The following is an 11470-nucleotide window of genomic DNA, read 5'->3' on the forward strand; positions in this document are numbered from 1 at the left end:
GGTGGAACATGGCTAAACTTGTTAGTTTTAAAAGCAGAATGGATGGTAGATTACGCAACCTTTGTCTGGAGTCATCTTTGCCCACGTTTGACTTGAAACTTGCTGTTTATAATGGTGTCGACCTTTCTAGCATTCTAGATATTTTGAAGTTATGTAATATCATCCTAGTCAAAGATGAAGAAAAAGTGCTATGTTGTGATAAATGTCCAAACGATAGACCTTATTAACCAATCAATAGAAAGTCTTCGTTCGTACCCAATTAAGATGGAATATAACTTCCCTTTCCTCATTCCTAATATGATCCATTTGGGTTACTTGCAGGGATCAAAATTATTTTTGACCTTTACAGACATACGGGGAGAGAGATTCTCCTATACTATAATTATCTAAAATTAAAATTTTAGCATGAACCAAGCCAAGCTTTTTAATTGCTAAGCAAAGATCAATTCTAACATTACAATATCTACATATTATATCAGTGCACGTATTGAAGACTTGCATGGTCTCATTTAACACCTACATATTATAAGATAAGGTGAGATTCGAACCTAAATCTCTGTTGCAATAATCAAGAGTGATCGAGCTCCAACGACAAACTACAACAGTATCTTGGAGCATGCATCATATAATAATATGTTGTCGAGCAAGTAATTTACTTCCATATATATATATATATATATATATATATATATATATATATATATATATATATATATAGTAAAATCAAAGCAAAGAGGTCCATCACAATATACATTCAACATCAAAGACCATCAAGCGGTGGAATGGTTAATGAATTGCAAAACTTCGCAACCACGATTGGTGGCTTTTCGTCTCATATTTCGTCCCTCCCAATCTCGTTCATGGGGCCCAGAGGACGGTTCACCTAAAGACAGACCGGCCATTCCACGTCCCTCCCATCATCCATGAGACGGACGGCTGCGATTTTTCCATCGCGTCCAGAATCGGATGTGTTCGACGTCGTCGTTCCGACGTCCCTGCGGACCGTCGACCGACACGTACCGGAGATCGGGAACCGAGGATTTGGACGGCGGGGGGGCGGCGGGCGTGGCGGTCATCGCGGCAGCGAAACATTCCCGGATCGAGAAGGGGGGGGGAGGTCGGTCGGAAAGCGACGGATATTATCCAAATCTATTTGGCGGGGATTTAGGATCCGGCGACGGACGGTGGCGTCTCACAGCAGACGGTCAACGGGGTGGGCCCCAGGGAGGCGCGTGAGCTCTGACGCCTGCCTGCCTGCCTGCCTGCTGAGCTGGCGCGCACGCAGGGGAGGGAGGAGACCAGTGAGGCTGCGACCGCCCGCGCCCCATGGATAATGATAAGGTGGAATCTATTGGCGGATTCGGTGGGTCCTCCCACAGGAAAATCTCTCGTACTTGCACCAAACATTTTGCTTTATTTCCTTAGCGGCACATTTCATGATGCGACGCGCAACTGCAGCGCACCATGTATACGAGCTGAGGGATTTTTTTTTTTTTTGAGTTAATTAGCCATTGCAAGGTGGAAAGAATTCATTCCTAAACAATCTTGTGTGTCCGATATGGCAATTCAAATATTACTGCATGAACCACAATAATGGTATTAATGGTTACACTAGTATGGGCATGAACAATGTAATTACCGCCGCGCAACGATCATAAAAAACTATTAACATGCTATTAGAGCACGATTAACGGTTACCATGCTTCCTCATAAATTAGGTGATGAAAACCATTCTCATTATATATATATATATGATTGGGGAACAAAGGGTGAGAAATTTTCTACTTTTGCTTTTATTGTTACTTTAGACCTCTAACTTTAAGTTTTAGAGAATCTCTCGCCAAAAATTTTTCAATAAACGAATTTTTTTTGTGCGGGTTTTCCAATCGATCTAAGATTGCTTGGATTTTATCCGTTCTTAGCGTACTTCAATTCTAACCGACCTCAACACAGCTCGGACGGCTACTGACCTTAGTCTAGAATCTAATGACAACACAGTCCATCACCACAAGAGCCGGAGTTTTATATCATTTGAGTGAGTTGGATCTTGGGGAGGGAAAATAAATGTTTACCAATAGAGCAACGGATGAAGAGGAAAAAGGAATGCTCAGTTTTTTTTTTTTTTTAATGACAAGGGCAAGCATCTTCAAATTGATCAGATAATGCATTATGTACCACTGCAACAAACCTCCACTGAAACTGTTATTTATTATTATAATAGCTACAGTAGTCATTATTTGTTTCAAAATGCATGATTCCATTTTTAAAAATATTTAAATAATAATTGTCATACAGTTGTTATGACAATGTTATGGTGGATAATACTAGAACAATAATGACATTATAGCTTGTAATCCAATAAAAAGTTATTATCTTTGAGACCACAAAATTATTTTTTAATGTAATAAAATTTTAACTTTAAAAAATTAATATTTTTATAAAAAGGTAGGGGTAAAAGTAATAGGAATTGTTTACCTTATAAAAGATAATTATAATGGTATATGATGTATCATACTGCTGTCATTTTTCCATCCATTATTGTATAAAAATTAAGCCAAACTTTAATATATACTGCTCAACTACTATCAAACAATGAGCCAACTATAAGTCGGATCCATCTCACAAGCTTCAACATACAAAGAAAATTCCAAATCAAAAGAACTTTCAGACCACCTAATCACATGAAGGCAGTAGCTTCGCAGAACTACTTTGATCCATTTTCCTCTCAACTTTAGTTCAAAAAAATGGAGACTAGATGCATTCTCAATTGGATGGTAAAACCACAGCCACTCATATTTTTCTTCTACATGCATCGAATATGTCGGGCACTACCTAACTTATAAATCAAATGGTAATATAAAAATTAGAGTATCAGCACAAAGCTTAGCTTGCCAACCTGTAGATCTCTTTATGAGAGAACATGGAATGTTTTGGGTTCAAGGCCTCAATCTAATCCAAAAAAGGAGGAGGAGGAGAATTTGGACACTCATACTTTGGCACCCAAGATTGGACGTTTAGTTTTCATTCTCAACCAGCGGTCCACAAACCGTCGGCTTGCCAATTTCATTTGGCTTAATTGGTCTTCCGTGGCCTTGGAATAAATCCCAGCAGAACATAAAACGGAAGGAATGCACCCGGGTCCGTTGACTGGTGGTGGGTCCGACCACATCGTTACCAAAACGGCAAGAAAAAGAGTGAAGATCATCCATCCTGCCTCTGCGTCAAAGACATGCACTTGGGTGCACCAACCATAGCACGGCAGGTTGCATCTAGGGGTATAAATAGGTCGGATCAGTTCAGATCATAAGTGACCCTGACCCAACATAATTTCTTATTCGAGTTTTAATTTTGGATCTAAACCTAAGATTGGGTCGGATCGGATCCACCGCTACAGTTTTTGACCCAACGGATCATTTAGGTCGGATCAGATCCATGTATAGCTCGTACTCAATCCAAAATATTCGGGTCCAGTTCGAATCAACCCATCTATGGCTTCAGAACTTGTTTGCACCTTTGAGGGTTGCGGCCCAGAGGTCCAAATAATTTTACAAGTTCAAATCGGGTCGTAGGATTGAAAACCTAAGTTACTCAAATTTCAAATGGGACGGATCGGATCGAATCTGAATTTCAGTAAAACCAGACCCAACCTTACAGGTCCTTCAAAACAGGTCGGATAGGTCGGGTCACGAGTCAACCTAACCCATTTGCAGCATTACTCGCGCCTTCGCCTTTTCTCACACAAATCCACCGCATCCTGCACCTATGCCTAAGAAGGATTTCCGATCTGAACGGATGCCCTTCCGACCTATAAGTTGATGCCCACCATACCTCTCAAGGGTCGAGTGCTGACTCTTGCAAGCATCGAAAGGGAAGATCTAGGTGCCAACTGACATCAAACATGGTCAAAATATTATTAGACGCAGTCTTACATGAGAAAATTTAAGCCAAGCTCACGGCATACCGGCCTTTCCGAGTTAAGTGGGGCCCTGAAACCAAGTCAGATGGGACCCTTCACATATCATCCATGTCCATTTGGTGGGGCCAACTGATGGTGGGACTAGGGATGGCAATTGGGTCGGGTCAGGTCATAAATGAGTCGGATCACATGCAGGTCGGGTCAGAAAATCATAAACCTGAACCCGACCTGTTTATTAAATAGGTCAGAAATTACAACCTGAATCTGACCTGTTTATTAAACAGGTAACCCAACCCGACCCGTTTAACCTGTTTAATAAACAGGTAACCTGTTTACCCAATCCGACCCGACCTGTTTAACCTGTTTGCCCAACCTGACCCGTTTAACCTGTTTAGACATGTTTAACCTGCCTAATCCAACCTGTTTAACCTGCCCAACCCGATCTATTTAGACCTATTTAAATCTGTTTAATCTGTTTAGACCTGTTTAACCTATTTAACCCGTTTAACCTGTTTAGACTTGCCCAACAGTTAAACGGGTTAAACGGTTTAAACGGGTCAGACATCTAAAACCCGTATCCGACCCAATTAATAAATAGGTTAAACGGATCGACCTGTTTACGACCCGAATCTGTTTAGGCCAAACCCAAACCTGTTTATGGCGGGTCGAACACGGGTCGGGTTGGCGGGTCGGGTCATATTTTGCCACCTCTAGGTGGGACTGCAACCCCACCTCGAGTGCCAATTAAGATTATTATTTTGATGGCCAGGCCATTATTGTTCTAAGCCCGCTTGTTGGGGTCGGTGGACGATAACATTTTATATTAATTGAGCTACGTAAGGCCATATATATTTGCATGCAGTGCTTAGTATATTGGAGCGTAATTTCTGAGCAAAAAGTGGATATAATTATATGCATCTTCTTCTTCAATGGACCATGCTGATCCATCACGCAATAACATTGTCAAAACAACCGAATGGCAGTTCTTAGGGGCACCATTAATTCCGAAAAAAAGTAAAACGGCTGTTTAGAACTCTCAAAAGCCAATCGATGGGGCCAAGGGCCGCTAAATCATATTTGATAGTAAGATCACTAAGAAGAATTTCTAGTTTAAGGTCAGAGAATGCATTTGCGTTGATGTCCTTCTCTTTTTTATTTCAATTGTTGGACAACTTACAACTAGGTATTCAAAATTTATTCTTTTTTGAACAAGAAGTGTCATCAAATTCCTTTAGAATGAGATCCTTCTCTATTTTGCTATCAAAATTGGATTCTTTTGAAGTATGAGGACTTCCAATAGGTCGAGCCAGATTCAGGCTAGATTTGTTAGGCCAGTAGCCTGACTCAGCCTAATTATTCAAAGGCCAATTAATTCGTACGCAGAATTTTGGAATAAAATGGATCATGGCCCAATTTGAGCCCCACGCTGCCCACAACTGTCAAGTTGGGCTTAGATCTGGTACAAATCTGGCCCAAAACCTTCTTTATCTCTTCTATCATAACTAGAACTACTGAAGATTGATGAACTCCATCTTTATGACAACTATTAAATTGCTAGATAACTTTTTCACAACACAATAAACGGGTGCAAACATATAGCAACGTTTGATATTTTCACTGTTTTCCCTCTTCAGAGCTACCTACATAGGACATGTCCAACACTAGTAACTTATATGAGCCATAAAATATTGATATTAGACTATGAATTAAAATTAAACAATTAATCATAAATATGTCGTACATATTTTCCAGTATTTATAGAAAATTTCAATGGTAGCCGCGAGGTCATCAACCTTTCTCTCTATTTTTCTATTTTCTTTCTTTCTTTCGAAGTCCTGCAAGGACAACCTCAGCCAACAGGACAAGTAGGTGAAGAACAAGCAAAATCGACAATCCAATCTACGACTTGGTTTCCTCGCAGCCAATGGGGGTGGCACGAAGAGGAACAACACATCATGTCGGATTGAAGATATTCATGCATAGAGATGCAAAGTAGGACAAACAACCCCTAATCTAGTTAATCACAACAATGATGGAGTCCTCTTCTCGACTATAATCTTTATGGAACCAAACAGTTCTATCAGTTTGAGGTTACCGGCTCGAGCACCGGTTTTCTCTCGTAGTAGGTACAAGGTAGGTTGAAAAAGGATAGCACTAGCTCAACATACAAAAATGTGCTTCAAAAGAAGAAGGAGGAGGAGGAGGAAAAAAAAGAATAGAAATCGAGCACGATCTAGCTTAAAATGGATCCGATGGATGCCATTTAGTTCATAGAGCACTAACTAAACACCCTAATGGGACCCTTGGAACAAATCCAACTTTAATTACATTGATGTCCACAAACAAGCCTGAAAGGCCATGCAAATACGAAGCACATGAACGATCAGATGCTCTAATGGTCCACTGGATGTACGGCAGGCATTTCTGGGTTCACAAAATCTTGCAAGCTAGGCCTAATTGACATCCAATTCGAGATTGATCGAGCCCGAAATCGAGCCTAATACGGCCATTTGCAATCTGGTCGAGCCACTACTGCCTTGTGACTCAGAATCGGATTGGGGAGTAAAAAAAGTGAGGGCCGAGTCCTTTTTGGTCATTTCACACCTGCCGGGCATTAAGCTTTTGCGGCACAACATAGGGACCTCGGCTCCTCTCCTCTTCTTGTTTCGGCTAAGAGGCTTAGGGTCTCCGATCCCCCGCCCCCTCTTCACAATCCTAACCCTAACCCTAACCCTAACCCTCGATCTTAGAGGATATTGGAGTTGGAGCCATGGCGACGAGGGCTCTCTCGCAGAAGGAGGAGGACATCCAGATGATGCTCGCTGCCGACGTCCACCTCGGCACCAAGAACTGCGACTTCCAGATGGAGCGTTACGTCTTTAAGAGGAGATCCGATGGTAACGAAGCCCTAAACCTAGTCCAGATTGCTCTTCTTTCTAGATCTGTGGCTTTTTGTTGTTAAATTCGAAGAAAAAAGTGGCGCGATTTCGTGTTGATCTACATACGGTTGTTGCAGTTTTTAAATTTTTTATGAGGGTTTTAGTAAGCAAACGGTTTGAATCGCCTTAGGTTCGTAGACAGTAGTTATTTTGAGGAGTTGGTTATGTAAAAGGAGAGATTTTTGATGAGTTTGGTGCTCTTTTTTTTGGATCATTGTGCATGCGTTGCCTATCCATTTAGGTAAAAGCTAACAGAGGAACAGTGTGGGCCTTTAGGCTGCTCATTAGTTGGATAGTACATGGCTTCCAAGTCAATTCATGGCTCTAATTTTTTTTTCAAAATAACACCTTTTGCATTATGTTGTTCTAGATTTGAAAAGTTTGCTGATTTGATTATAATGGCCTTTGAATATGAACATGCATTGTCACATGGTTGCTTGTAATTGTCTTCTGATCCCATCATAGAGAGAGAGAGAGAGAGAGAGAGAGAGAGAGAGAGAGAGAGAGAGAGAATAGTTGTAGCATCTTCATATGCGCTGCAATTACACATCGAAGCTTGATGATCTATAATGAATGGTAATCATATCCAAAATGGCTGCATGTGCATGTAGAGTGATCACTGCCGAGTTCCTTTTCGTGTGTTGTTCACCAGGCCATGTTCGTTAAGGTGAAAAAAGTCGCCGCATGGAATGTTGTCTGTGTGTACCCATCTTCAATAAAATAATAATTTCACCACGATTTGAAGTTATGTTATGGTGATCAACATCAACATGTCCTCTATAAATATTCCCATTACTAGAATTTTGAATGTCCAGTGCTTTTAAAACACTTGCACACGCTTCTGTTATCCTCTAGGGGATGGACCTCATGTTTCTATGTACATTCTTGGTCGAGAAGAAATAATTGGTAGTCTAGGTGATCATTGTGGAATATGGTCAATCTGCAGGTAGAGCTATCCTGCTCGCATGAGGTTTTGATTCCCTGTAGCCTGCTGATCAAAGTTCCAATTCATTTATAAGAATTTACTGTTTGGAAGCAAACTATGTATTTCATCTTCCACCAGTTTCAACATTTTAAAAGATGGGCATGTTGGCCACCTAGACACTCTCCTTGACAGTTTATCATGCTTGAATTTGGAAAATGAGACTGATTTATGAATTAGAATATTGTTGGCTAGTTGATACTCCCAATTGGCTTACTACTTTTTATTTGATTTATAAAGCTTCACTTGGTAGCTTATAACTTTCTTTGAGGCTTCTCGTTATATTTATTAGTTCTTTGAGCATATTATTCCGGGGCTGCTTTGACCTCTTAGGGTCTGTTCTATTCCAACATGTATGTAGAAAACTTTTTAACCTATTTCTTCTCAATATTGGAATATAACTTATCAGGACCTCCATCATGTTTATTGCCTAAATTTCTGAATTTGAGATATACATTCTTAAGAAATCGGAACTTCATAATAAACAGGCAATAATGCTATTTGCACACCTTGAGATGTAGTCCTAAGTTCTAACTGGGTGCGATCAAAACAGTATAAACTATGATGATTCTATGACTGTTATGATCTGTTTCATTGTCAAAACTTGACAGATGCCAAACATCCAATAAAAAGTGGTCATGGCTTCCTTCACGAAAACCACCATGTGTAATCTTAATTGGTGATTACGCTAGTAAATATCATTACCCTTACCTCCCCCTACATATCTATGCTAGTCTATGATTTGACAATTAAAGATAAACTGTATGTGTCATACCCCTGCTGATAAGGATTCCACATCATGCATCATAACCTACGGTCTTTTGATTAAACATGTCCTGGTTTGTTGAATGGGTTAGCTTGCAAAATAAAACAATTGAAAAAAAAACTTTTCTCCTTTCAAACAGTCAACTAAATATGATAAAAATTGAAACGGATGGGTACATATCTCTGCATATTTAAGCTGACAATAGGATAAACCCATTTGTGAACAGGTTACTCATCACAACATTTTACAGCTCGCCACTAATTGTAGCTGTATAGCATGGCAGTAGCACTGCTCCTAATTAATGCTTTTCTTTTTCTCTCTCTTTTTTTGACTTTTGTGTTTATATATTGGTGTCTTTGCCCCTCACTCCTAGCAATGCAGAAAAGTTTCTTTGATATAATGAGCATTACCTGGACAACATGTACTATTAACTATGTCTTCTTTCTTATATTTACATTCATTGCTCAGGTATCTTCATCATCAACCTTGGTAAAACTTGGGAAAAGCTTCAGTTAGCAGCTAGGGTTATTGTTGCCATTGAAAACCCCCAAGACATCATTGTTCAGTCTGCTAGACCTTATGGACAGAGAGCTGTCCTGAAATTTGCACAATACACTGGTGCTCATGCCATTGCTGGAAGGCACACACCTGGAACCTTCACTAATCAGCTTCAAACGTCCTTTAGCGAGCCCCGTCTCCTCATTCTCACTGATCCTAGAACGGACCATCAGGTGAATTGATCATTAATGTAGTTGAGCTAACACAAAGGTGGTGAATGTTATTTGTTCTTATTTATCTGTGCTTTGAAAAAATTCTGCAGCCAATTAAAGAATCTGCTCTTGGAAATATTCCTACTATTGCTTTCTGTGACACTGATTCACCAATGCGATATGTTGACATTGGAATTCCGGCCAACAACAAGGGGAAGCTCAGTATTGGTTGCCTTTACTGGTTGCTGGCTAGGATGGTTCTGCAAATGCGTGGTACTATTGCTCCTGGGCACAAATGGGAAGTAATGGTAGGATACAGGAATTTTATCAACACACCTTTTCTGCTGTACTGGACTAATTATTGTTTGCCTGTTTACTTTCGCTCTCTTCCATCAAGTATGTGCTTCCATTAACAGACTATGCCATGACACATGCAGGTAGACCTGTTTTTCTACAGGGATCCTGAGGAGGCCAAGGAGCAGGAAGAGGAAGCTCCTGTTGCTCCTGAGTATGGTGCTGTTGCTGAGTATACAGGTATGATACCAAATGATCAATGGCCTGCTGAACAATGGGCACCTGATAGGGGAGCTGTACCTCCTGCTGTTCCTGCAGTGCCTGGAGTCGATTGGACTGCTACTCAAGGTCAGATTCCAGTTCCTTTTCTTAAATGTTTTAAGGCTCATCAGTTTATTTCTGGATGCAAATTTCGTTACAAATTTCTTCATCCTGGTAGTTATTTCCTTTCCTGGGTGAAATAGCAAATTTTCTTTTCAGCATTGTTATCCATCCATCTACTTGCTTGTATCTGTGGACTGTGGTATCTGAAGAGTAGGTGGATTAACATTAACGATCATGAACATCGCTTATGCTTCCATGAATTTACCAGAAATCATATTCTGGTCATACTTTTAGTGACATAGGTTAAACCTGTGGATCCATTGTTATTGATAAATTTATGACGCTCATGCATATTATTAAGTGGACGTGACCCCTTGCATCACGCCCTACTTATCAGAATTCACCAGATATTTTCTGCTAAAAATCATCCTCAGATGTTTCACAAAGTCTGACGTCAGTCACAATAGGGCTTACTTTATGAGTTTTGGTTTCATTACATATCTGAGAGTGGTAATGCTACCTTCATTTTGTGATGGGCCAGTCATGTACATACATTGAGGAATGTTCTCTTATTCTTAGGTGCTGTAGCTGGTGATGGATGGGATGCTGCTGCGGCTCCGACCACGGACCTTCCTCCTGTTACCCCGGATCTTCCTCCTGTTGCCCCGGCTAATTGGGATGGCCAGCCTCCTGCTGCCCCCTCAGGATGGGAGAGCTAGCATACAAATGGAATACATCTCTTTTCTCCAAAAAAACAAGGAGAGAAAAATATTGAATTAGGATTCTTTTTTTTTAATCTAATTTTGAGTGGCTGCCATGAGTTTTGATCGTGGACTGTAGACTAAGAGTTCATCATGGGCATTGCTGCTGGAGGCTTAATTTTCTTTTTTGTTTAACTATCCATTGAGATTAAATTTCGTAGGAGGATTCGAAAGATGGTAGTTTTTATCCCTTTTTTTGTTTGATTACAAGCAAGAAAAAAAATATTGCTTCTCTATTTTCTATGGTTAACTTCATTTGATGCGTTTCTAGTGCATGTTTGGAAGCACGAAGCTTTTTAACATAGCTTAATGGCATTGGCCTGAAGGTGACATGGACAACAGTATTTTAGTGATAAATGTCTCAGTTCTTCAAATCCCGTGACTGATTGGATTGGAAAAGAGAGCATTTTCTCTTTTCCTTAACTAAAAGTGCTGACTAAAAGTCTGACAACAGCGAGAAACAGTGCTTATCTGGCGTCAACATCCAAATAGAGCTCAGGCTGCAGGTATGAGAGGCCAATAGTTTGTCATTGTTATTACATAACTAAATACTCTGCTGCTGGATTAACTTCATAAACCATTGTTTATGGTTCAATAAATGCAAATTAAGCTCCAGATTTAATTGATCAAGCATGCAAGAATCATAATAATGAAACCTATAAAACCAGATTCCGCCTTCGGCGGTTAGGGCTAGTCAAGGGAGAGAAAGGGGGGCAAGAATACCATTAAAGATTATTTTTTGCATTTACCTGTTATTATGTATGTATAACTCTGAAAG

The 11470-nt window shown here is 40.2% G+C and overlaps 1 protein-coding gene across 1 annotated transcript; it reads left to right on the forward strand.

The window, feature by feature from the left end:
* The first annotated feature begins 6540 nt into the window (after positions 1 to 6540).
* LOC103712591 (small ribosomal subunit protein uS2-like) lies at positions 6541 to 10858 on the forward strand. Its single transcript, XM_008799155.5, has 5 exons — positions 6541 to 6813; positions 9072 to 9334; positions 9424 to 9621; positions 9751 to 9955; positions 10511 to 10858. The coding sequence occupies exons 1-5, from the start codon at positions 6687 to 6689 to the stop codon at positions 10648 to 10650; spliced, it is 933 nt and encodes a 310-aa protein (XP_008797377.3). The 5' UTR covers positions 6541 to 6686; the 3' UTR covers positions 10651 to 10858.
* Positions 10859 to 11470: the final 612 nt, after the last annotated feature.

The sequence above is a fragment of the Phoenix dactylifera genome, chromosome 5 (assembly GCF_051530095.1).
Source record: "Phoenix dactylifera cultivar Ajwa chromosome 5, Ajwa_hap1_PhDact_Kaust_v1.1, whole genome shotgun sequence".
Classification (NCBI taxonomy): Eukaryota; Viridiplantae; Streptophyta; class Magnoliopsida; order Arecales; family Arecaceae; genus Phoenix; species Phoenix dactylifera.

What these genes read in the sequence shown, in the direction of transcription:
- LOC103712591 (XM_008799155.5), top strand. Translation starts at nt 6,687, where the DNA reads ATGGCGACGAGGGCTCTCTCGCAGAAGGAGGAGGACATCCAGATGATG. An exon ending in GGCACAAATGGGAAGTAATG is followed by an intron (nt 9,622 to 9,750) that starts GTAGGATACAGG and finishes TGACACATGCAG; the next exon opens with GTAGACCTGTTTTTCTACAG. An exon ending in CGATTGGACTGCTACTCAAG is followed by an intron (nt 9,956 to 10,510) that starts GTCAGATTCCAG and finishes TCTTATTCTTAG; the next exon opens with GTGCTGTAGCTGGTGATGGA.